At 53.0% G+C, this 23,766-nt stretch overlaps 1 protein-coding gene across 1 annotated transcript in view; it reads right to left on the bottom strand.

The window, feature by feature from the left end:
* Window positions 1-23,766, bottom strand: part of ttll5 (tubulin tyrosine ligase-like family, member 5) — a 102,594-nt gene that overhangs the window by 54,247 nt on the left and 24,581 nt on the right. Inside the window, exons 9-12 of the mRNA XM_078407024.1 lie at window positions 22,944-23,028; window positions 19,002-19,103; window positions 15,647-15,738; window positions 11,832-11,939 (exon numbers count right to left, since the gene is read on the bottom strand). Coding sequence (XP_078263150.1) covers window positions 11,832-11,939; window positions 15,647-15,738; window positions 19,002-19,103; window positions 22,944-23,028 — 387 coding nt within the window. The remainder of the gene's footprint in view (window positions 1-11,831; window positions 11,940-15,646; window positions 15,739-19,001; window positions 19,104-22,943; window positions 23,029-23,766) is intronic.

The raw sequence follows: 23,766 nt of genomic DNA, 5'->3' as shown, positions 1-23,766 counted from the left end.
AGGGCCCACATCTGGAAGACATTTGACAGAACTAGTGCCACAGTGCCCACATCTGGAAGATATTTGACATATCGCATGACTAGTTCAAGAGAGACACGGTCTGAATATTGTAAGCTGACGGAAAGACAATTAAGACCAAGCAGGCAGTGGTGGAGTTTATGAGGAGAGGAGCACTCCTGTCCATCTAGGGTGTGGATGTGCAGTTTACCAAGGGGTACATACACCCCGGGATGGGCAGTAAACTGGACTGGTCCAGGAACGCTGAGATGCTGTGCAAGAAGGGACAGAGCCGGCTGTACATTTCAAGAAGGCTCCGCTCCTTCAACGTCTGCAGTAAGATGCTGCAGATGTTCTACCAATCGGTGGTGGCCAGTGCCATCGTCTTCGCTGCCGTACGCTGGGGCAGCAGGGCGGAGGCTGCCGACACCAACAGGACCAACAAGCTCATCAGGAAGGCCGGCTCCGTCCTGGGGGTGGAGTTGGATTCATGGGAGGAGGTCTTGGAGGGGAGGATGCTCCTCAAACTGTGGAGCATCCTGGACAATACAGCTCACCCCCTCCGTGACACACTGGTCAACCTGAGGAGCATCTTCAGCAACAGACCGGTCCCACCAAGATGCAGCACAGAACACCACAGGAGATCCTTCTTCCCTGTGGCTATCAAACTGTACAACTCCTCCCCCTTCTGTTGTGGGGTAGACTGAGACTGACTCCCCCTCCCCCCCCCTCCCTCCCCCCCCCTCCCCCCCCCTCCCTCCCCCCCCCCCTCCCTCCCCCCCCCTCCCTCCCTCCCCCCCCCTCCCTCCCCCCCCCCCCTCCCTCCCCCCCCCCCTCCCTCCCCCCCCCCCCTCCCTCCCCCCCCCCCTCCCTCCCCCCCCCCCCCTCCCCCCCCCCTCCCTCCCCCCCCCCCTCCCTCCCCCCCTCCCTCCCCCCCCCCTCCCTCCCCCCCCTCCCTCCCTCCCCCTCCCTCCCCCCCCCCCTCCCTCCCCCCCCCCTCCCTTCCTCCCCCCCCTCCCTTCCTCCCCCCCTTTATCTTTGCACATCCCCAAGCCTTTCCACTTGTCACTTTGGTTTCATTTCATGCGTCGTGTGTTTTATGACTGTTGGCAGATCAATTTCCCTCCTGGGATAAACAAAGTTCTATCGTATCGTATCGTATCGTATCGTATCGTATCGTATCGAGAAAGTATAATGAGATAGTTAACACTAAGAAAAGAGTTCCACGTGGGAACCAGGGGGGCAACTGTTCCCCCAGAGGGTGGTGGGTATATAGAACTCTTCTCTTTAAAGATAACTTTCCCCTCTCACCATAAACCTGCAAGGTGGAGGAGAAGTATAGAAGTCCGTAGTGGAGAGCTCCAAGACGCACGAGGTTCAACAAGCCCTGACCCGGGGTAGATCGCCCGGCCTGGGGGAGCTGAGATTCCCCCCCAATGCAGGAGCTTGATCGCCCCGATGAGGAAGGACCACCGCCAGCTACGGGAGTCAAGATCGTCCGTCAACGGAAGGTCAGAGGCCCCCGACCGCTGGAGGACAAAGAAGGCAGAGATTGAACTTTGTTTTGGCCTTCCATCACAGTGAGGAATGTGGAGGAGTCACTGTGGTGGATGTTTATGTTAAAATGTATTTTGTGTGTCCTGTTGCTTTTTATTGTTATGACTGTACGGCAAATGTAATTCCTCGTACGTTGCAAAACATACTTGGCTCATAAAGTATGATTGTGATTAATGGTGATTGAAATATAGACTTTGTGAATGGTGAGAGGCTGTGAACTCTGGAGGAGGATGGCAATCTGAGTGTGTGTACAGAAGGCAGGCCATGGTACAGGGAGAGCAGTGAAAGGGTTAACTGCAAGTAGCTCTTATCTCAGGGAGAGTTGAACCCCTGTGATGATGAAGTCAGGCTGCTGCTTGGCCAGACCACATAAAGATGCCCGTGTTCAGTTTTGGGGTGCACACCGCCCACAGGCTGCTTGCCTTTGGAAGGGGGACCGGCCTACCTTCACCAGCGTAGCCGATTCACCAGCTTCTGACGTAGGAGACCACCAGCACACACAACCCTCCACTTCCAATACCCCTCTCGTACTAAACTGGGGCAAGGCCAACTTTCATGGTATTACATAGGAACTTATAAAAGTTGATTGAAGTAGGTTGTTTAAAGGTAGGGATGCCAACTTCCACGCTCCCAAATAAGGGACAAAGGGTGACGTCGCTGCCCCGCTCTCCACGTGACCTCACCCAGCCAGCGGCCACATGCTCCCGCTCCACCAATGGCGGCCGCCCGGGTCGGGAGGTGGGTTGCTACGCAACCTCAGTTAGGCGGCTCCCGGGCCTCCGGATCTAGACTGGCCGAGCCTACAGCGATCCCTGGGCTACAGTGTCCAGGCCTACAGTGTCTGGGCATACAGCGCCACCCGGGCCTACAGTGTCCAGGCCTACAGTGTCTGGGCGTACAGCGCCACCCGGGCCTAAAGCGTGCGGGCCCCTGCAGCGTCCGAGCCCCTGCACCGTGCGGGCCCCTACAGCGTGCGGGCCCCTGCACCGTGCGGGCCCCTACAGCGTGCGGGCCCCTACAGCGTGCGGGCCCCTACACCGTGCGGGCCCCTACACCGTGCGGGCCCCTAAACCGTGCGGGCCCCTACACCGTGCGGGCCCCTACACCGTGCGGGCCCTTACACCGTGCGGGCCCTTACACCGTGCGGGCCCCTACAGCGTCCGGGCCTGCAGCGTGCGGGCCCCTACAGCGTGCGGGCCCCTACAGCGTGCGGGCCCCTACACCGTGCGGGCCTACACCGTGCGGGCCCCTACACCGTGCGGGCCCCTACACCGTGCGGTCCCTTACACCGTGCGGGCCCTTACACCGTGCGGGCCCCTACAGCGTCCAGGCCTGCAGCGTGCGGGCTCCTACAGCGTGCTGGCCCCTACACCGTGCGGGCCCCTACACCGTGCGGGCCCCTACACCGTGCGGGGGCCTACACCGTGCGGGCCCCTACAGCGTCCGGGCCTGCACCGTGCGGGCCCCTACAGCGTGCGGGCCCCTACAGCGTGCGGGCCCCTACACCGTGCGGGCCTACACCGTGCGGGCCCCTACACCGTGCGGGCCCTTACACCGTGCGGGCCCCTACAGCGTCCAGGCCTGCAGCGTGCGGGCCCCTACACCGTGCGGGCCCCTACACCGTGCGGGCCCCTACACCGTGCGGGCCCCTACACCGTGCGGGCCCCTACAGCGTCCGGGCCTGCACCGTGCGGGCCCCTACAGCGTGCGGGCCCCTACAGCGTGCGGGCCCCTGCACCGTGCGGGCCTACACCGTGCGGGCCCCTACACCGTGCGGGCCCCTACACCGTGCGGGCCCTTACACCGTGCGGGCCCCTACACCGTGCGGGCCCCTACACCGTGCGGGCCCCTACACCGTGCGGGCCCCTACACCGTCCGGGCCTGCAGCGTGCGGGCCCCTACAGCGTCCGGGCCTGCAGCGTGCGGGCCCCTACACCGTGCGGGCCCCTACAGCGTCCGGGCCTGCAGCGTGCGGGCCCCTACAGCGTGCGGGCCCCTACACCGTGCGGATCCCTACACCGTGCGGGCCCCTACACCGTGCGGGCCCCTACAGCGTCTGGGCCTGCACCGTGCGGGCCCCTACAGCGTGCGGGCCCCTACAGCACTGTCTCCACACTGTATCACTCTATGACTCTATGACTCAAAATTATGGAACAAAAAGCAAACAGAATGATCTTTTTAGTTTAGTGCAGTTTAGAGACACAGCACGAAAACTGTCCCTTGCGGCCCACCGGGTCCGTACCGACCAGTGATCCCCACGTTTTAACAATAACCTACACACACTAGGGACAATCTTTACATTTACCAAGCCAATTAACCTACAAACCTGTATGTTTTTGGAGTGTGGGAGGAAACCAAAGATCGCGGAGAAAACCCATGCAGGTCACAGGGAGAACGTACAAACTCCGTACAGACGGCGCCCGTAGTCGGGATGGAACCCGGGTCTCCGGCGCTGCATTCGCTGTAAGGCAGCAACTCTACCGCTGCGCCACCGTGATGATAAGATTGTGAATCCAAGGAGAAAGAGATAACGAGAGAGAAAAGGGCATGGAGAGGAGCCAACGTCATCAAGGACATTTTTTGTCCCAGTCATTCCCGCTTCTCCCCTCTGGCAGAAGATACAAAAGCTTGAGAGCATGCACCACCACACTCAGGAGCATCTTCCTCTGCACTGATACCTGATTACTGAACGTTATGGGGTCGTCCCGATCTTCCAACCTACCTGCATTCCCAATGGTGACCATTTTCTCTGTAACTGTTATGCTACCAAACTATACTGTGCACTCTGGTATTCATCTCCTTACACCACCTGTTGAACTTGTGTGTGGCCTGACTGCCTCATGTGTAGTGAGATCTGATTTAATTGGATAGAAGGCAAACAAAAGCTTTCCACCGTGTCTCGCTTGGTTCACGTGACAATAATCAAACACAAGGTGGCTCCGGTGAAACGCAGCAAATGGGCATGGTTCCTCAATTAATATTTCTCCCCACTTTTACCAAAGAGAAAGACATGAAGACTAGGGAACTTGGGAAAGTTAATGGAACAGCATCTTGTATTGGAAAGACTGGGCTTGTAGTCACTGGAATTTAGAAGGACGAGAGGGGATCTTATAGAGACGTATAAAATTATAAAAAGACTGGACAAGTTCGATGCAGGAAAAATGTTCCCATTGTTGGGGGAGTCCAGAACCAGGGGTCACAGTCTAAGAATAAAGGGGAGGTCATTTAAAACTGAGGTGAGAAAAAAACTTTTTCACCCATAGAGTTGTGAATGTGTGGAATTCTCTGCCACAGAGGGCAGTGGAGGCCAATTCACTGGATGAATTTACAAGAGAGTTAGATAGAGCTCTTGGGGCTAGTGGAATCAAGGGATATGGGGAGAAGGCAGGCACGGGTTACTGATTGTGGATGATCAGCCGTGATCGCAATGAATGGCGGTGCTGGCTCGAAGGTCCTCCTGCACCTGTTGTCTATGTTTCTATGTAACACTAAGTGCTGGAGAAACTCAGTGGATCAGAATGGAGAGAATTGGTGGGGAGTCCTGTGCTGTGCTGTTCTACGTTGTATCCCAGCTAACGCTGATGCAGGAGCGATCATGTCTGACTACTGCTCACTTCCCTCATGCTTGAAACGTTTTGAACACATTGCTGCCACCGCATTTACTACCAGAGCAATACACTGGCTCAGTTGTGGCTCTCACACAGCACAGAGTTACTGAATAGAAACCACAGGCTCTTGGGCTGAATGCCTCCTCCCTGTAACAGGACCCCTCTACTTGAAGCATTCTTCAGTTACGGATTACCACAGCCCAGCTTTCCAGGCCACAGCCCAATACCCACTGCGTGAGATATTGGCCGAGTTTCATTCCATCCATTAGCAAGTCCCACAGCCCTGCATTTTGCAACGTGGTATGCCTCTATTTGCACTATCACCCTGTAACTGATGACTGCCTGTAACTGCCCTGTAACTGATGACTGAAGATATTCCACAAGTCATCCACAGCAACCCATGTTATAGACAATAGACAATAGGTGCAGGAGGGGACCATTCGGCCCTTCGCGCCAGCACCGCCATTCAATGTGATCATGGCTGATCATCCACAATCAGTACCCCATTCCTGCCTTCTCCCCATACCCCTAGACTCCGCTATCTTTGAGCTCTATCTAACTCTCTCTTGAAAGCATCAAGAGAATTGGCCTCCACTGTCTTCTGAGGCAGAGAATTCCACAGATTCACAACTCTCTGGGTGAAAAGGTTCTTCCTCATCTCCGTTCTAAATGCCCCCCCCCTTATTCAGGGTCTCACCCAGTCACCGATGGCCCCCTTGTCCCCCCCTTATTCAGGGTCTCACCCAGTCACTGATGGCCCCCTTGTCCCCCCCCCCTTATTCAGGGTCTCACCCAGTCACTGATGGCCCCCTTGTCCCCCCCCCCCCTTATTCAGGGTCTCACCCAGTCACCGATGGCCCCCTTGTCCCCCCCTTATTCAGGGTCTCACCCAGTCACTGATGGCCCCCTTGTCCCCCCCCCCTTATTCAGGGTCTCACCCAGTCACCGATGGCCCCCTTGTCCTTTCCTTATTCAGGGTCTCACCCAGTCACCGATGGCCCCCTTGTCCCCTCCTTATTCAGGGTCTCACCCAGTCACCGATGGCCCCCTTGTCCCCCCCCCCCCCTTATTCAGGGTCTCACCCAGTCACTGATGGCCCCCTTGTCCTTTCCTTATTCAGGGTCTCACCCAGTCACTGATGGCCCCCTTGTCCCCCCCCCCCCTTATTCAGGGTCTCACCCAGTTACTGATGGCCCCCTTGTCCTGCCCCAACCATCCTCCACCTTCCCTGCAATTTACAACTAACCGCGTCTCCTCGCTTCCCATTTTGATGAAGGTTCTTCAACCTGAAACATTGACTCCAATCCTCTCTCCACAGATGCTGCCTGGATGGATAATTATTGAAGCATTTTCTGCTTTTGTCTCGCTTTTCGCCACGTTTAAATGTTTGGTACCACATTGGATTTAAACATTGGACAGAAGAGGCCCTTTGGCCCACAGGATCCATGCTGAACATGGTGCTGAGTGAAACTCGTCTCCTCTGCCTGCATGTGATCCATATCCCTCCATTCCATGCAAATCCATGTGTCTACCTTAAAGCCTCTTAAAGGCCACTATGGTATCTGCTTCCACTGCCACCCTTTGGTAGCCTGTTCCAGGCCCCCACCACTCTGTGTAACAAACTTTAACAACTTTTCCCTGAACATCTCCTTTAAACTTGCCCCACTCACCTTAAAGCAGTGCCATTTTTGCCTCTGACATTTCCACCCTGATTAGGCAAATCTGTTCTTGCTCTCAAGGCTAAAAGTACAAATAGAAACATGGAACATAGGTGCAGGAGGAGGCCATTCAGCCCTTTGAGCCAGCACCGCCATTCAATATGATCATGGCTGATCACCCAAAATCAGTACCCCGTCCCCATATCCCTTGATTCCGTTAGCCCCAAGAGCTAAATCTAACTCTCTCTTGAAAACATCCAGGGAATCAGCCTCCACTGCCTTCTGAGGCAGAGAATTCCACAGATTCACAACTTTCTGGGTGAAAAAGTTTTTCCTCATCTCAGTCCTAAATGGCCTACCCCTTATTCTTAAACTGTGGCCCCTGGTTCTGGACTCCCCCAACAGTGGAGTCCAACATACTCCTGACACTGGTCAAAGGGAGGAGTGAAAGGGTTAAACTAACTTACAGCGTTCCAGTTGTGCTGGAGCAAGACTGACACTGGGGAAGGAGCAGGAAAAAAACTGCAGACGCTGGTTTAAATCAAAGGTAGACACAAAATGCTGGAACTCACTCAGCGGGTCAGGCAGCATCTCTGGAGAGAAAGAATGGGTGACGTTTCGGGTCGAGGCCCTTTGTCTGAGGAAGGGTCTCGACCCGAAACGTCAACCATTGCTTCTCCCGAGATGCTGCCTGACCCGCTGAGTTTACTCCAGCATTTTGTGTCCACTGGAGAAGGAGTCCTGTGCTCCATCATTATCCATGAAGGGGCAAAAGCTGTTGGCACCGGAGGGGGTGGGCTGCACTATGTTGTGGAATGCAAGATACTAAAACAAATTCATAGATAAAAGTTGTAAAAACAAAAATTAATTAAAGGGGACGTGAAAGTGATTTATAAGCTAAACTGGCAACTTAAAGAAAATTGTGGAGAGATTGCTGGTGGGGGTTTAGCTTTGAGTGGGGTGGTCACACGAGCACAGAATGAACAAGGGCTAGTGAGCTGCACTCCTGGCACCAGCTGTTAGCTAAACCTTTAATACGTGAGAGAGGCAGCTTGTTGCCATGTGAGGCCTGACATTCACAGCAAACCATCTGGTGCTTGGCTCTGCACCAGCACATGACAGAGGGCTTCTTTCCTCAGCTTTATTTATTTTTACTTTGATTAGACTTTTCCTTTATGAAACGCTGTGGCGTGCACTCATGCAGAGGACCGACTCTCAGCCTGTGTCTCTGTGCTTGTCCTGGTGATTCCCTGGCTCCACTTGGAATGGCATGGACACGCATGCTCCTGCACGCCCATCTCCTGCACGCTCACCTCACCTCCTGCACGCCCATCTCCTGCACGCTCACCTCACCTCCCGCACGCTCACCTCACGCACGCTCACCTCACGCACGCTCACCTCACCTCCTGCACGCTCACCTCACCTCCCGCACACTCACCTCACCTCCCGCACGCTCACCTCACGCACGCTCACCTCGCGCACGCTCACCTCACCTCCCGCACACTCACCTCACCTCCTGCACGCTCACCTCACCTCCCGCACCTCACCTCCCACACGCTCACCTCACCTCCCGCACGCTCACCTCCCGCACGCTCACCTCCCACATGCTCACCTCCCGCACGCTCATCTCACCTCACGCACGCTCACCTCACCTCCCGCACGCTCACCTCACCTCCCGCACGCTCACCTCCTGCTTAACACAAGCACTCGCTGCAGCAGGCCATTCGGCCCATTCTACCTGCTCCCCATTCAACAAGTGGGGGGGGTTGTGGAGGTGGGAGGGGTAGTGGACGGGGTGGTGGTGTATGGGGAGGCAGTGGGGGGGTTGTGGAGGTGGGGGGGGGGCAGTGGGGGGGTTGTGGAGGTGGGAGGGGTAGTGGACGGGGTGGTGGTGTATGGGGAGGCAGTGGGGGGGTTGTGGAGGTGGGGGGCAGTGGGGGGGTTGTGGAGGTGGGGGGGGCAGTGGGGGGGTTGTGGAGGTGGGGGTTAGTGGACGGGGTGGTGGTGTATGGGGGAGCAGTGAGGGGGGTTGTGGAGGTGGGGGGGGCAGTGGGGGGGTTGTGGAGGTGGGCGGCAGTGGGGGGGTTGTGGAGGTGGGGGGGGCAGTGGGGGGGTTGTGGAGGTGGGGGGGGCAGTGGGGGGGTTGTGGTGGTGAGGGGGGGTTGTGGTGGTGGGGGGGCAGTGGGGGGGTTGTGGAGGTGGGGGTTAGTGGACGGGGTGGTGGTGTATGGGGGGGCAGTGGGGGGGTTGTGGAGGTGGGGGGGGGCAGTGGGGGGGTTGTGGAGGTGGGGGGGCAATGGGGGGGTTGTGGAGGTGGGGGGGGCAGTGGGGGGGTTGTGGTGGTGGGGGGGGCAGTGGGGGGGTTGTGGAGGTGGGGGGGGGGCAGTGGGGGGGAGGTGATGGGGTCTGTGGAGTTGGGGGGGCAGTGGACGGGGTGGTGGTATATGGGGGGGCAGTGGGGGTGGGTGGGGGGAGTTGGTGAGTGGGTGAGGTGGGGTGGTGTGGGGTGCGTGGGTGTGGGGGGAGTTGGTGAATGGGTGGGGGTAGGGGTGGGGGGCAGTAGGGGGGTGTGAGGGGAGTTGGTGAGTGGGTCGGTGTAGGGGTGGGGGCAGTGGGGGTGGGTGGGCGATGAATTCTCAGCTCAGCCATGGCTCCTAAGGGATGTGTGTGCTAAGTGGAGTCGATCCTACACAACTCCCTATCCGACATATTAACTGAGTGCACCTTCTGTGAGTGGCCAAGTACATCCCTCTGTGAATAACAAGATCAGAAGTGTACACTCCTCCAGGAATGATCTCACCAGTGCCTGGTACAATTGTAACAAGACTTTGACTGGCCTTCAAAGCCCTGGCAACAAAGGCCGACATTCCATATGTGCTGTTGATTACTTGGTGATTACGTGACTGCTTTGAGCCGGTGAACTGGCCCATATTCAAGGCCTCTGCAGCCAAGCTGATGTGTACACCGCTGAATTCAGCAGTCAATGTGAGCCAAAGGATTCAATGGGAGTGTTCCCTGACCAGAGACCATGGTGAAGCACTCCCAGGTGAAGTCCAAGCCTGTGGCATTCATGTTGGATGATCCTGCCCCCCACAGGAGCTCTGGGCTTCACAACACGGGGCACAGCAAGGGACAACTCCACACCACAGCCCCCCAATAACCACACAGACACCTGCCAACTGTGGCAAGGCCTGCACTCCACAGCAGGTGACTAAGCAAGGTCAGGCAGAACCTGGCAACAACACCAGCTTCATCCCCGGGATGGCGGGACTGTCATATGAGGAAAGATTGGAAAGACTGGGCTTGTATTCACTGGAGTTTAGAAGGATGAGAGGAGATCTTACAGAAACATATAAAATTATATAAGGACTGGACAAGCTAGATGCAGGAAAATTGTTCCCAATGTTGGGGGAGTCCAGAACCAGGGGCCACAGTCTAAGAATAAAGGGGAGGCCATTTAAAACTGAGGTGAGAACAAACGTTTTCACCCAGAGAGTTGTGAATTTGTGGGATTCTCTGCCACAGAAGGTAGTGGAGGCCAATTCATTGGATGAATTTAAAAGAGAGTTAGATAGAGCTCTAGGGCCTAGTGGAATCAAGGGGTATGGGGAGAAGGCAGGCACGGGTTACTGATTGTGGATGATCAGCCATGATCACAATGAATGGGGGTGCTGGCTCGAAGGGCCGAATGGCCTCCTCCTGCTCCTATTGTCTGTGTTTCTATGCCCAGTCTAAGGCATGGTGTGTGTGTTTCTATGCCCAGTCTAATGCATGGTGTGTGTGTTTCTATGCCCAGTCTAATGCATGCTGTGCTTGTTGACAACAGGGGGGTGACACGTTAGCCTCGTGTGCGCCTGAACCCAGGGTCACCGCCACTGACCCCAGATCGGCTTTCCTGAATGAACCCTTGGCCACATGCCAGCTGGCAGCGGTATTCAAAGCCATCTTTAATCTCCCCCTGCACCAAACCTGGGGTCCCACCTGCCCCAAGACAACCGCTATCACTCAAGTGGCAAAGAAAAACACGTAGCCTGTCTTAATGGCACGGTGCGCAGAGCACTGGGGTAGCTGGGCAGTGCAGATCACCCCTCGTTCAGGGGAATCAGTGGGCACGTGGGAGGGTAAAGGTTGTACGGGATGGAACAGAGAGCCAGCATACACTTGATGGGATGGGCAGGATCGAGCTGAGAACAGTACAGCACTGAATCCTGAGAGCGATGCCGTCTGGAGCCACGCTCCTGGTAGGGTCACCTGTCAAGGACCGTGTGGTGGCTGTCTGTGCACCAGTCTGTCTCCCCACGTTAAACAAAGTCACGCACAGGCGTCCCACCCTATGGAGAGGACAGTCACACTCGCTTCCAGTGACCGCCGATCACAGCACTGAATTACACTGATCAGCCCACAATGTCTGTGCTCCTCAGCATGACGCAAAGTTAAACGTATCCCCTCTGCACGTGATCCATACCCCTCCATATCCGTGTGGCTATCCATAGCCCTCTTAAACACCACTATCACATCTGCCTCCACCAACACCCCTGGCAGCGCGTTCCAGGCCCCCACCACCCTCTGTGTAAAACACTTGCCCCCACACCGCCTTTAAACTTTGCCACTCTCACCTTCAAGCTGTGCTCCCGGAGTCAGGGGGTATGGGGAGAAGGCAGGCACGGGTTACTGATTGAGAATGATCAGCCATAATCACATTGAATGGCGGTACTGGCTCGAAGGGCCAAATGGCCTCCTCCTGCACCTATTGTCTATTGCTCCCTGGTCACTGGTGATAAAGGTTGTGGCTGTCTACCTGTCTGTACAATTTTACAGACGTCTATCAGGTCTTCTCTCAACCTCTGGCGCTCCAGAGAACACATTCCAAGTTTGATGAACAGCCTCCTTCTAAACCCTTTGTAAATGGGTCAACGTTGCCATGCACTAACACTGGCACTCACCAAAGCAGTGGCCTTTGCAAATGGGTCAACGTTGCCATGCAGTAACTCTGGCACTCACTGGCACTCACCAAAGCAGTTGCCTTTGTGGGGCACGAAGGTCTTGGTGGCAGACGCGATGTGGATTTCTGCTGCGATGAGTGCCTTGATGATGAGGTCCTCAATCTGAGACATCAGAGCTGCAGGGGAAGAGGAGACAGAGATAGAACTGGGCTCCTGCAGGTTCCACACACCAACTCTGGCCATCAGTGGGTCAGTGATGAACAAGCCCCGTGCAGCTTTCACTGGGAGATAGGGTTGCCAACTTCCTTACTCCCAAATAGACAATAGGTGCAGGAGGAGGCCATTCGGCCCTTCGAGCCAGCACCGCCATTCAATGTGATCATGGCTGATCATTCTCAATCAGTACCCCGTTCCTGCCTTCTCCCCATACCCCCTGACTCCGCTATCCTTCAGAGCTCTATCGAGCTCTCTCTTGAATGCATTCAGAGAATTGGCCTCCACTGCCTTCTGAGGCAGAGAATTCCACAGATTTACAACTCTCTGACTGAAAAAGTTTTTCCTCATCTCAGTTCTAAATGGCCTACCCCTTATTCTTAAACTGTGGCCCCTTGTTCTGGACTCCCCCAACATTGGGAACATGTTTCCTGCCTCTAACGTGTCCTATCCCTTAATAATCTTATACGTTTCGATAAGATCCCCTCTCATCCTTCTAAATTCCAGTGTATACAAGCCTAGTCGCTCCAGTCTTTCAACATATGAAAGTCCCGCCATTTCGGGAATTAACCTAGTAAACCTACACTGCACGCCCTCAATAGCAAGAATATCCTTCCTCAAATTTGGAGACCAAAACTGCACACAGTATTCCAGGTGCGGTCTCACTAGGGCCCTGTACAACAGCAGAAGGACATCTTTGCTCCTATACTCAACTCCTCTTGTTATGAAGGCCAACATTCCATTGGCTTTCTTCACTGCCTGCTGTACCTGCATGCTTCCTTTCAGTGACTGATGCACTAGGACACCCAGATCTCGTTGTATGTCCCCTGTTCCTAACTTGACACCATTCAGATAATACTCTGCATACCTATCCTTACCACCAAAGTGGATAACCTCACACTTATCCACATTAAACTGCATCTGCCATGCATCCGCCCACTCACACAACCTGTCCAAGTCACCCTGCAACCTCATAGCATCTTCCTCACAGTTCACACTACCACCCAGCTTTGTATCATCTGCAAATTTGCTAATGGTACTTTTAATCCCTTCGTCCAAGTCATTAATGTATATTGTAAATAGCTGGGGTCCCAGCACCGAGCCTTGCGGTACTCCACTAGTCACTGCCTGCCATTCTGAAAGGGACCCATTTATCCCCACTCTTTGCTTTCTGTCTGTCAACCAATTTTCTATCCATGGCAGTACCCGACCTCCAATACCATGTGCTCTAATTCTGCCCACTAATCTCCTATGTGGAACCTTGTCAAAGGCTTTCTGAAAGTCAAGGTACACCACATCCACTGACTCTCCCCTGTCAATTTTCCTGGTTACATCCTCAAAGAATTCCAGAAGATTAGTCAAGCATGATTTCCCCTTCGTAAATCCATGCTGTCTTGGAACAATCCTGTTACTACTATCCAAATGCTCCGCAATTTCATCTTTTATAATTGACTCCAGCATCTTCCCCACCACTGATGTCAGACTAACTGGTCTATAATTTCCCGTTTTCTCTCTCCCTCCTTTCTTAAAAAGTGGGACAACATTAGCTACCCTCCAATCCACAGGAACTGATCCTGAATCTATAGAACATTGGAAAATGATCACCAATGCGTCCACAATTTCTAGCGCCACCTCCTAAAGTACTCTGGGATGCAGACCATCAGGCCCTGGGGATTTATCAGCCTTCAGTCCCATCAGTCTACCCAACACCATTTCCTGCCTAATGTGGATTTCCTTCAGTTCCTCCGTCACCCTAGGATCTCTGCCCACTAGAACATCTGGGAGATTGCTTGTATCTTCCTTAGTGAAGACAGATCCAAAGTACCGGTTCAACTCGTCTGCCATTTCCTTGTTCCCCATAGTAAATTCCCCCGCTTCTGTCTTCAAGGGACCCACATTTGCCTTGACTATTTTTTCCCTCTTTACATACCTAAAAAAGCTTTTACTATCCTCCTTTATATTAGTGGCTAGTTAACCCTCGTACCTCATCTTTTCTCCCCGTATTGCCTTTTTAGTCATCTTCTGTTGTTCTTTAAAAGAGTCCCAATCCTCTGGCTTCCCAGTCTTCTTTGCTATGTTGTACTTCTCTTTTATTTTTATGCTGTCCTTGACTTCTTTGTCAGCACGGGTGCCTCTTATTCCCCTTGGAATCTTTCCTCCTCTTTGGGATAAATTGATCCTGCAACTTCTGCATTATTCCCAGGAATACCTGCCATTGCTGTTCCACCGTCTTCCCTGCGAGGGCCTCCTTCCAGTCAATTCTGGCCAGCTCCTGCCTCATGCCTCTGTAATCCCCTTTGCTATACTGTAATACTGACACTTCCGATTTTCCCTTCTCCCTCTCAATTTGTAGAGTAAAACTTATCATATTGTGATCACTGCACCCACTGCGTGGGTTTTCTGCGTGGGTTTTCTCCGAGATCTTCGGTTTCCTCCCACACTCCAAAGACGTACAGGTATGTAGGTTAATTGGCTGGGTAAATGTAAAAATTGTCCCTAATGGGTGTAGGATAGTGTTAATGTACGGGGATCGCTGGGCGGCACGGACTTGGAGGGCCGAAAAGGCCTGTTTCCGGCTGTATATATATGATATGATAATGGCTCTTTTACCTCGAGTCCCCTTATCAGATCAGGTTCATTACACAACACTAAATCCAGAATTGCCTTCTCCCTAGTAGGCTCCAGTACAAGCTGTTCTAAGAATCCATCTCGGAGATACTCCACAAACTCTCTTTCCTGGGGTCTATTACCAACCTGATTTTCCCAGTCTACCCACATGTTGAAATCTCCCATAACCACCGTAGCATTACATTTGCGACATGCCAATTTTAGCTCTTGATTCAACTTGCACCCTATGTCGAGGCTACTGTTTGGGGGCCCATTAGGGTCTTTTTACCCTTACAATTCCTCATTTCTATCCATACTGATTCTACATCTCCTGGTTCTATGTCACCCCTAGCAAGGGAGTGAATATCATTCCTCACCAACAGAGCGACCCCACCCTCTCTGCCCACCTGTCTGTCTTTTCTATATGTTGCGTACCCCTGAATATTCAGTTCCCAGCCCTGGTCCTCTTGTAGCCATGTCTCAGTGATTCCCACAACATCATACTTGCCAATGTCCAACTGAGCTTCAAGCTCATCCACTTTATTTCTTATACTTCGCGCATTTAAATACAACACTTTAATTTTGGTATTCACCTCCCCTCTCACATCGGTCACAATTGGCCCTGACCTTACTCTCTTATCCCTTCTAGAACTTCCCTCCCCATTCATTCCAGAGTCCTTTGTAATTTCTCCTGTATTTGCTTCCCCTTTACGGGACAAAAGGTGACGTCACCGCCCCGCGCCCCACGTGACCTCACCCAACCAGCGGCCACGTGCTCCCGGCCTGGGCGGCCGCCATTGGTGGAGCGGGAGCACGTGGCCGCTGGCTGGGTGAGGTCACGTTGGGCGTGGGGCGGAGATGTCACCTTGTCCCGTATTTGGGAGTGAGATAGTTGGCAACCCTACTAATACGGGACAAGGGCGGTCCTGTACAGGACAAACTAATTCAGCCCAATATACAGGATGTCCCGGCTGATACGGGACAGTTGGTGACCCTACTAGCAGAGCTGGTGCCCTGGGGAGGGCTGACAAAGGCGGGCAGTCCCACTGAAGGTGCCACTCACCGGCCGTGTCCACCCCTTCCTGCTTCAGGTACCGCAGCATGGCACTCATGCTCCACTTGTTCCCGTAGTCTTCCACCTCTGGGTCATCACAGCTGGAGGACAAAGAACAACAGAATCATCCCAGCAATGAGTGGGTTAACGTACGATGAGCGTTTGTCGGCACTGGGCCTGAACTCGCTGGAGTTTAGAAGAATGAGGGGGGACCTCATTGAAACGTACAGAATAATGAGCAGCCTGGATAGAGTGGATGTGGAGAGGATGTTTCAACCAGTGGGAGAGTCTAGGACTAGCGGGCACAGCCTCAGAATTAAAGGACATTCTTTTAGGGAGGAGATGAGGAGGAATTTCTTTAGTCAGAGGGTGGTGAATCTGTGGGATTCTTTGCCACCGACGGCTGTGGAGGCCAAGTCAGTGGATATATTTAAGGCAGAGATAGATAGATTCTTGATTAGTACGGGTGTCAGAGGTTATTGGGAGAAGACAGGGGAACGGGGTTAGGAGGGAGAGATAGATCAGCCATGATTGAATGGCAGAATAGACTTGATGGGCCGAATAGCCTAACTGTACTCCTATCACTTATGATCTTGTATGCAGGGAAAGGAGAGATATGGATCACGTGCAGGCAGAAGAGATTAGTTTAACTTGGCATTATATTTGGCACAGACATTGTGGGCCGAAGGGCCTGTTCCTGCACTGTTCTCTCACATTCATTAAACATAGAACATACATCACAGGAACAGGTGTTTAAACCCTCAATGTCTATGCTGAACATGATGCCAAATCAACCTGCACATGGTCTACATGCCTCTCTCTATTCCCTTGTTGCTTGTGTTTCTGTCTAAATGCCTCCTAAATAATGATCAGGTTATTGGTTCTGACGTGCTATCATCGAGGAGCTGGCAGTCTCGGGTAGAGACTGATGTTGGGAAGCTCCAGCCGCAGAAGGTTTAGACTAGCCCCAACCCGGGCGGGGTCAGATAGCCCGGTCAGTGCGGGGAGCCGAGATTTCCCCCCCCCGATGCAGCAGCTTGATCGCCCCGTCATGGAGGGCCCAAACACCGCCCGCTACGGGAGTCAAGATCATCCCATCAACGGAAGGTTCGAGGCCCCCGACCGCAGGAGGACAAAGGAGGCAGAGATTGAACTTTTGTATTGGCCTTCCATCACAGTGAGGAATGTGGAGGAGTCACTGTGGGGGATGTTCATGTTGAAATGTATTTTGTATGTTCTGTGGCTTTTAATTGGTGTAACTGTTTGGCAAATGAAATTCCTCATATGTTGCAAAACCTACTTGGCTAATAAACGTCGCCCATTCCTTCTCTCCTGAGATGCTGCCTGACCTGCTGAGTTACTCCAGCATTTTGTGAATAAATACCTTCGATTTGTACCAGCATCTGCAGTTATTTTCTTACACTACATGATGAATATGAGTAATGAGGTTTAGTTTTATTATTGTCACGTGTACCGAGGCACAGTGGAAAGCTTTGCTTTGCATGCTATCCAAACAGAACAGGTATGCCATTAACGATCACTACCAATTCAAACTCAAGTCCATCACAGCGCCAGAGACCGTGTTCGATCCTGACCACGAGTACTGTCTGTGTGGATCTGGCACACTCTCCCTGGGACCATGTGGGTTTCCTCCGGGTGCTCCGGTTTTCCTCCCACACCCCATAGATGTGCGTGTTTGTAGGTTAATTGGCCTCTGTAAATTGTCCCTATTGCGTAGGGAGTGGATGGGAAAGCGGGATAGCATAGAGCTGGTGTGAACGATGGATTGATGGAGCCTGCCCTCGTTGGCCCAAGGTGAGAGGGGCAAAGTTTAAGGGAAGAGGTGTGAGGAAAGTTTTTTTTACACAGAGCATGAAGGGTCTTTGCCATTCGTACCCTGGGAAAAAGGATCTGACTGTCTACCCTATCTATGCCTCTCATCATTTTACGTCCCACGAGGTTAATCCCTGGGATGGTTGGACTGTCATATGAGAAAGGATTGGAAAGACTGGGCTTGTATTCACTGGAGTTTAGAAAGATGAGAGGGGATCTTATAGATACGTATAAAATTCTAAAAGGACTGGGCAAGCTAGATGCAGGAAAAATGTTCCCAATGTTGGGAATAAAGTGGATGCCATTTAAAACTGAGGTGAGAAGAAACTTTTTCACGCAGAGAGTTGTGAATTTGTTGAATTCTCTGCCACAGAGGGCAGTGGAGGCCAATTCACAGAATGAATTTAAAAGAGAGTTAGATAGAGCTCTAGGTAGAGGCTAGTGGAATCAAGTGATATGGGGAGAAGGCAGGCACAGGTTACTGATTGTGGGTGATCAGCCATGATCACAATGAATGGCGGTGCTGGCTCGAAGGGCCGAATGGCCTCCTCCTGCACCTTTTTCTATGTCTCCTATCAACCTCTAAAGTTTCAGTGGAAACAACCCAAGTGAGTGCAAAGTGTTCTGTGCCCTCTCCCAGTGGCTCAGCACTCCAACTCCCCCTCCCATTCCCCCACTGACCTTTCTGTCCTGGGCCTCCTCCATTGTCAGAGTGAGGCCCAGCACAAATTGGAGGAACAGCACCTCATATATCTCTTGGGTAGCTTACACCCCAGCGGTATGAACATTGACTTCTTTAACTTGAAGTAGCCCTTGCTTTCCCTCTCTCTCCATCCCTCCCCCTTTCCTGCTCATCGGCCAGTCCGGCTGCCAGGGGTGCCAACTTCCTCACTCCCAAACACGGGACAAGGTGACGTCACCGCCCAGCGCCCCACGTGACCTCACGCCCCCACGGCCACGTGCTCCCGCTCTACCAATGGCGGCCGCCCGGGCTGGGAGGCGGGTTGCTACGCAACCTCCGTTGGGCGGCGCCCGTACCTACACTGTCCGGGACTGCAGTGGCCCCCGGGCCTTCACTGTCCGGGCCTACACTGTCCGGGACTGCAGTGGCCCCCGGGCCTTCACTGTCCGGGACTGCAGTGGCCCCCGGGCCTTCACTGTCCGGGCCAACACTGTCCGGGACTGCAGCGGCGCCCGTACCTACACTGTCCGGGACTGCAGTGGCCCCCGGGCCTTCACTGTCCAGGCCAACACTGTCCGGGACTGCAGCGGCGCCCGTACCTACACTGTCCGGGACTGCAGTGGACCCCGGGCCTTCACTGTCTGGGCCAACACTGTCCGGGACTGCAGTGGCCCCCGGGCCCACACTGTCTGGGACTGCAGTGGCCCCCGGGCCCACAGTGTCCAGGCCTACACTGTCCGGGCCTACAGCACTATCAGGGCCTACAGCACGGTCCAGTCCTCTCCATGGACGCTGCCTGACCCACTGAGTGCCTCCAGCAGTGTGCACCTATCTGCAGTCTCTCATTACCTGACGTAGTCACGGCTTTTCTTGTTGATGCTGTAGTTGGTCAGATGCATGAACTGGTTCTTGATGTTTCTGTTTCCTCGGTCGTATTTCACAGTCGCAAACCTACAAGAAGAAATTACATATTGCCAAAATATATTCCCAAACACAAAACAACAAAACATATTTTAGAGGCACAAAGATTTAAAAGAAAAGGAACAAAGAGAACACTGGCCAAACTCAACAGGCCGGGCAGCATCTGTGGAGGCAAAACGTGCAAGTCTAATTTACATCAATAAGAACATGATTTCTGGATTTGTAATTGTTAAGGGGGATTTCAATGGAGGGCTACAACAAATAAAGGGTTTAGGATTTTTATTGTCCCATGTACCGAGCGAGGCACAGTGAAAAGCTTTTGTTGCATGATAACCAGTCAGCTGAAAGACTGTACGTGATTACAATCGAGCCATTCACTGTGTACAGATACATGATAAAGGGTTAACGTTTAGTGCAAGGTAATGCCAGTAAAGTCCGATTCATATAGAAACATAGGAAATAGGTACATAGGAAATAGCTCTCTGGTTGTGGACAGATCAATGAGGTAGGCAATAGACAATAGGTGCAGGAGGAGGCCATTCGGCCCTTCGAACCAGCACCGCCATTCAATGTGATAGACATAGAAACATAGAAATTAGGTGCAGGAGTAGGCCATTCGGCCCTTCGAGCCTGCACCGCCATTCAATATGATCATGGCTGATCATCCAACTCAGTATCCTATACCTGCCTTCTCTCCATACCCCCTGATCCTTTTAGCCACAAGGGCCATATCTAACTCCCTCTTAAATATAGCCAATGAACTGGCCTCAACTACCTTCTGTGGCAGAGAATTCCACAGATTCACCACTCTCTGTGTGAAAAAAAACTTTCTCATCTCGGTCCTAAAAGACTTCCCCCTTATCCTTAAACTGTGACCCCTTGTTCTGGACTTCCCCAACATCGGGAACAATCTTCCTGCATCTAGCCTGTCCAACCCCTTAAGAATTTTGTAAGTTTCTATAAGATCCCCCCTCAATCTTCTAAATTCTAGCAAGTACAAGCCGAGTCTATCCAGTCTTTCTTCATATGAAAGTCCTGCCATCCCAGGGATCAATCTGGTGAACCTTCTCTGTACTCCCTCCGTGTGGTCTCACCAATGCCCTGTACAACTGCAGCAGAACCTCCCTGCTCCTATACTCAAATCCCCTCGCTATGAATGTCAACATACCATTCGCTTTCTTCATTGCCTACTGCACCTGCATGCCTACTTTCAATGACTGGTGTACCACGTCACCCAGGTCTCGTTGCATCTCCCCTTCTCCTAATCGGCCACCATTCAGGTAATAGTCTGCTTTCCTGTTCTTGCCACCAAAGTGGATAACCTCACATTTATCCACATTATACTGCATCTGCCATGCATTTGCCCACTCACCTAACCTATCCAAGTCACCTTGCAGCCTCCTAGCATCCTCCTCACAGCTAACACTGCCCCCCAGCTTCGTGTCATCCGCAAACTTGGAGATGTTGCATTCAATTCCCTCGTCTAAATCATTAATATATATAGTAAATAGCTGGGGTTCCAGCACTGAGCCTTGCGGTACCCCACTAGTCACTGCCTGCCATTCTGAAAAGGACCCGTTTATTCCTACTCTTTGCTTCCTGTCTGCCAGCCAGTTCTCTATCCACATCAATACTGAACCCACAATACCGTGTGCTTTAAGTTTGCATACTAATCTCTTATGTGGGACCTCGTCGAAAGCCTTCTGGAAGTCCAGATATAACACATCCACTGGTTCTCCCTTATCCACTCTACTAGTTACATCCTCGAAAAATTCTATAAGATTCGTCCTGCCCTGGTATTCCCGGTCCTGCCCTGGTATTCCCGGTCCTGCCCTGGTATTCCCGGTCTTGCCCTGGTATTCCTGGCCCTGCCCTGGTATTCCCACTAAACTGCCCTGGTATTCCCGCTATACTGCCCTGGTATTCCCACTACACTGCCCTGGTATTCCCGCTATACTGCCCTGGTATTCCCGGCCCTGCCCTGGTATTCCCGCTATACTGCCCTGGTATTCCCGCTACACTGCCCTGGTATTCCCACTATATTGCCCTGGTATTCCCACTAAACTGCCCTGGTATTCCCGCTATACTGCCCTGGTATTCCCGGCCCTGCCCTGGTATTTCCACTACACTGCCCTGGTATTCCCACTACACTGCCCTGGTATTCCCGGCCCTGCCCTAGTATTCCCACTACACTGCCCCGGTATTCCCAGTCCTGCCCTGGTATTCCCTGGTAATCCCTGGTATTCCCGGCCCTGCCCCAGTATTCCCGCTACACTGCCCTGGTATTCCCGGCCCTGCCCCGGTATTCTCACTACATTGCCCTGGTATTCCCGCTACACTGCCCTGGTATTCCCACTACACTGCCCTGGTATTCCCTGGTATTCCCACTACACTGCCCCGGTATTCCCGGCCCTGCACTGGTATTCCCACTATACCCTGGTATTCCCTGGTATTCCCGGCCCTGCCCCAGTATTCCCACTACACTGCCCTGGTATTCCCTGGTATTCCCGGCCCTGCCCTGGTATTCCCGCTACACTGCCCTGGTATTCCCGCTACACTGCCCTGGTATTCCCGCTACACTGCCTGCTGATGAGCTTCTGGCTCACCGCTTGAACGTTGCTGCCACCTTGTGTTGGACAAGCACTAAACTTCAAGGTAGACACAAAATGCCGGAGTAACTCAGCGGGCGGGACAAAGATAGGATGTGCTCGGAGACAGGAAGACTAGTGGGAGAACTGGGAAGGGGGAGGGGATAGAGAGAGAAAGCAGGGACTATCTGAAGTTGGAGAAGTCAATGTTCATACCGCTGGGCTGCAAGCTGCCCAAGCAAAATACGAGGTGCTGTTCCTCCAACTTGCGGTGGGCCTCATTATGACAATGGAGGAGGCCCAGGACAGAAAGGTCAGACTGGGAGGGGGAGTTGAAGTGCTCAGCCACCGGGAAATCAGGTTGGTTAAGGCGGACTGAGCGAAGGTGTTGAGCGAAATGATCGCCGAGCCTGCGCTTGGTCTCACCGATGTAGAGAGGTTGACATCTGGAGCAGCGGATACAATAGATGAGGTTGGAGGAGGTGCAGGTGAACCTCTGCCTCACCTGGAAAGACTGTTTGGGTCCTTGGATGGAGTTGAGGGGGGAGGTAAAGGGACAGGTGTTGCATCTCCTGCGGTTGCAGGGGAAAGTGCCCGGGGATGGGGTGGTTTGGGTAGGAAGGGACGAGTGGACCAGGGAGTTACGGAGGGAACGGTCTCTGCGGAACGCAGAAAGGGGAGGGGATGGGAAGATATGGCCAGTGGTGGGGTCCCGTTGTAGGTGACGGAAATATTGGCGGATGATTTGTTGGATCCACTGGCTGGTGGGGTGGAAGGTGAGAACAAGTAACCTGTACAGTAAACGTCAGGCTTTGTGTTGCAGATTCCCAGCAACCGTCTTATTTCACTTCACGAGGCTTTGTTCCCTATTTTGTTGCTGCAAAGATTCAGCCCTCAAACGTTACCACAATCATGGTGGCCCAGAGAGAACCGCAAAACCACGTCAGTATTCAGTCAGCCCAGTGTCCCGGCACTGGGACAGATTCCACAGTGGCCCGCACTGTCAGGACAGTGCGGCAGTGTGGATACAGTGTGGATACAGTGCCATTCACTGTCAGGGCAACGTGGTAGTGTGGATACAGTGCCCTGGTTTCTCTGCTGCCAACTGCTGCAGCAAGTTGAGTTAATGGGGTGTTGACCAGACGAGCTGGGGACTGGCAGAAGTGAGGACCAAGAGGCCTCTCTGTGCTCTGTGACTCTGCTCTTGCCGTGAGAAAGCGCCTGGTGTGAATGTTGCTGCCAACGTGATCCAAGATGCACGCATGAAGTGGGAGATGTCTACCTTGTCAGTCCCTCTTCATAGAGATACACCATCAGAGGGTCGTAGGAGGTGACCAGGACATATAACCGCACATCAAACTTGAAGTCTGCAGGGACACAAATAGACCATGAGCTCCACACGTTGACACACAGTTCTTGTTTACACATCGAATATCTAAATGCACGCAGTGGCAATCTGGCTCAGCATCTGCAGGGGAAGATTCAAACCCATTTTAGGGGCCTTGGCTGGAGCTCGAGAGCACTGTGAGACATGGAGAGCTCACTTTGGCACGGGTATATCATTGTCACGTGTAGTGAGATACAGTGACTAGTTTTGTTTGCGTGCTACCCAGCCAAGTCAGATAGGTGTACATTCACACCACACTCCAGTGTACAGGCAGTGTTGCAGTGCTGACGTTTTAGGTGCTGGAACTGTCAAACAGGGGCGGCATTTCAGGTTTGCCAGTCAACAGGTACTGAATAGTCAAACCCCAAGTGTGTGAGGGAGAGATATGGAAGGTCCTTCTGTCCTTCCTGCTGCTGTCAGACTGCACAACCAGCACTGCTCCCAACAGACCAGTAAATAAAGATCATTACCGTTAGTTTATTGTTTAATGAATGCTTATTTATGTTTGCTACCACTTTGCTGCTGTAACCCTGCAAATTTCCCCGTTGTGGGACGAATAAAGGATTATTATTATTATTATTATTATTATTAAATAACATCCCAAGGAAGCAGGCAAAGGTCCACCACCAATTTCACAACAACCTCCTTTAACCCGGACAAAATGACATGAGTGCCGGTGTGTGGCTCTCACTCGTCCAGGTAATGTCCCTCCGCTCTG

Source organism: Rhinoraja longicauda, chromosome 10, assembly GCF_053455715.1.
Source record: "Rhinoraja longicauda isolate Sanriku21f chromosome 10, sRhiLon1.1, whole genome shotgun sequence".
Lineage (NCBI taxonomy): Eukaryota > Metazoa > Chordata > Chondrichthyes > Rajiformes > Arhynchobatidae > Rhinoraja > Rhinoraja longicauda.
Note: the sequence above shows the minus strand (reverse complement) of the source record. Positions and strands in the feature narration are given on the sequence as shown.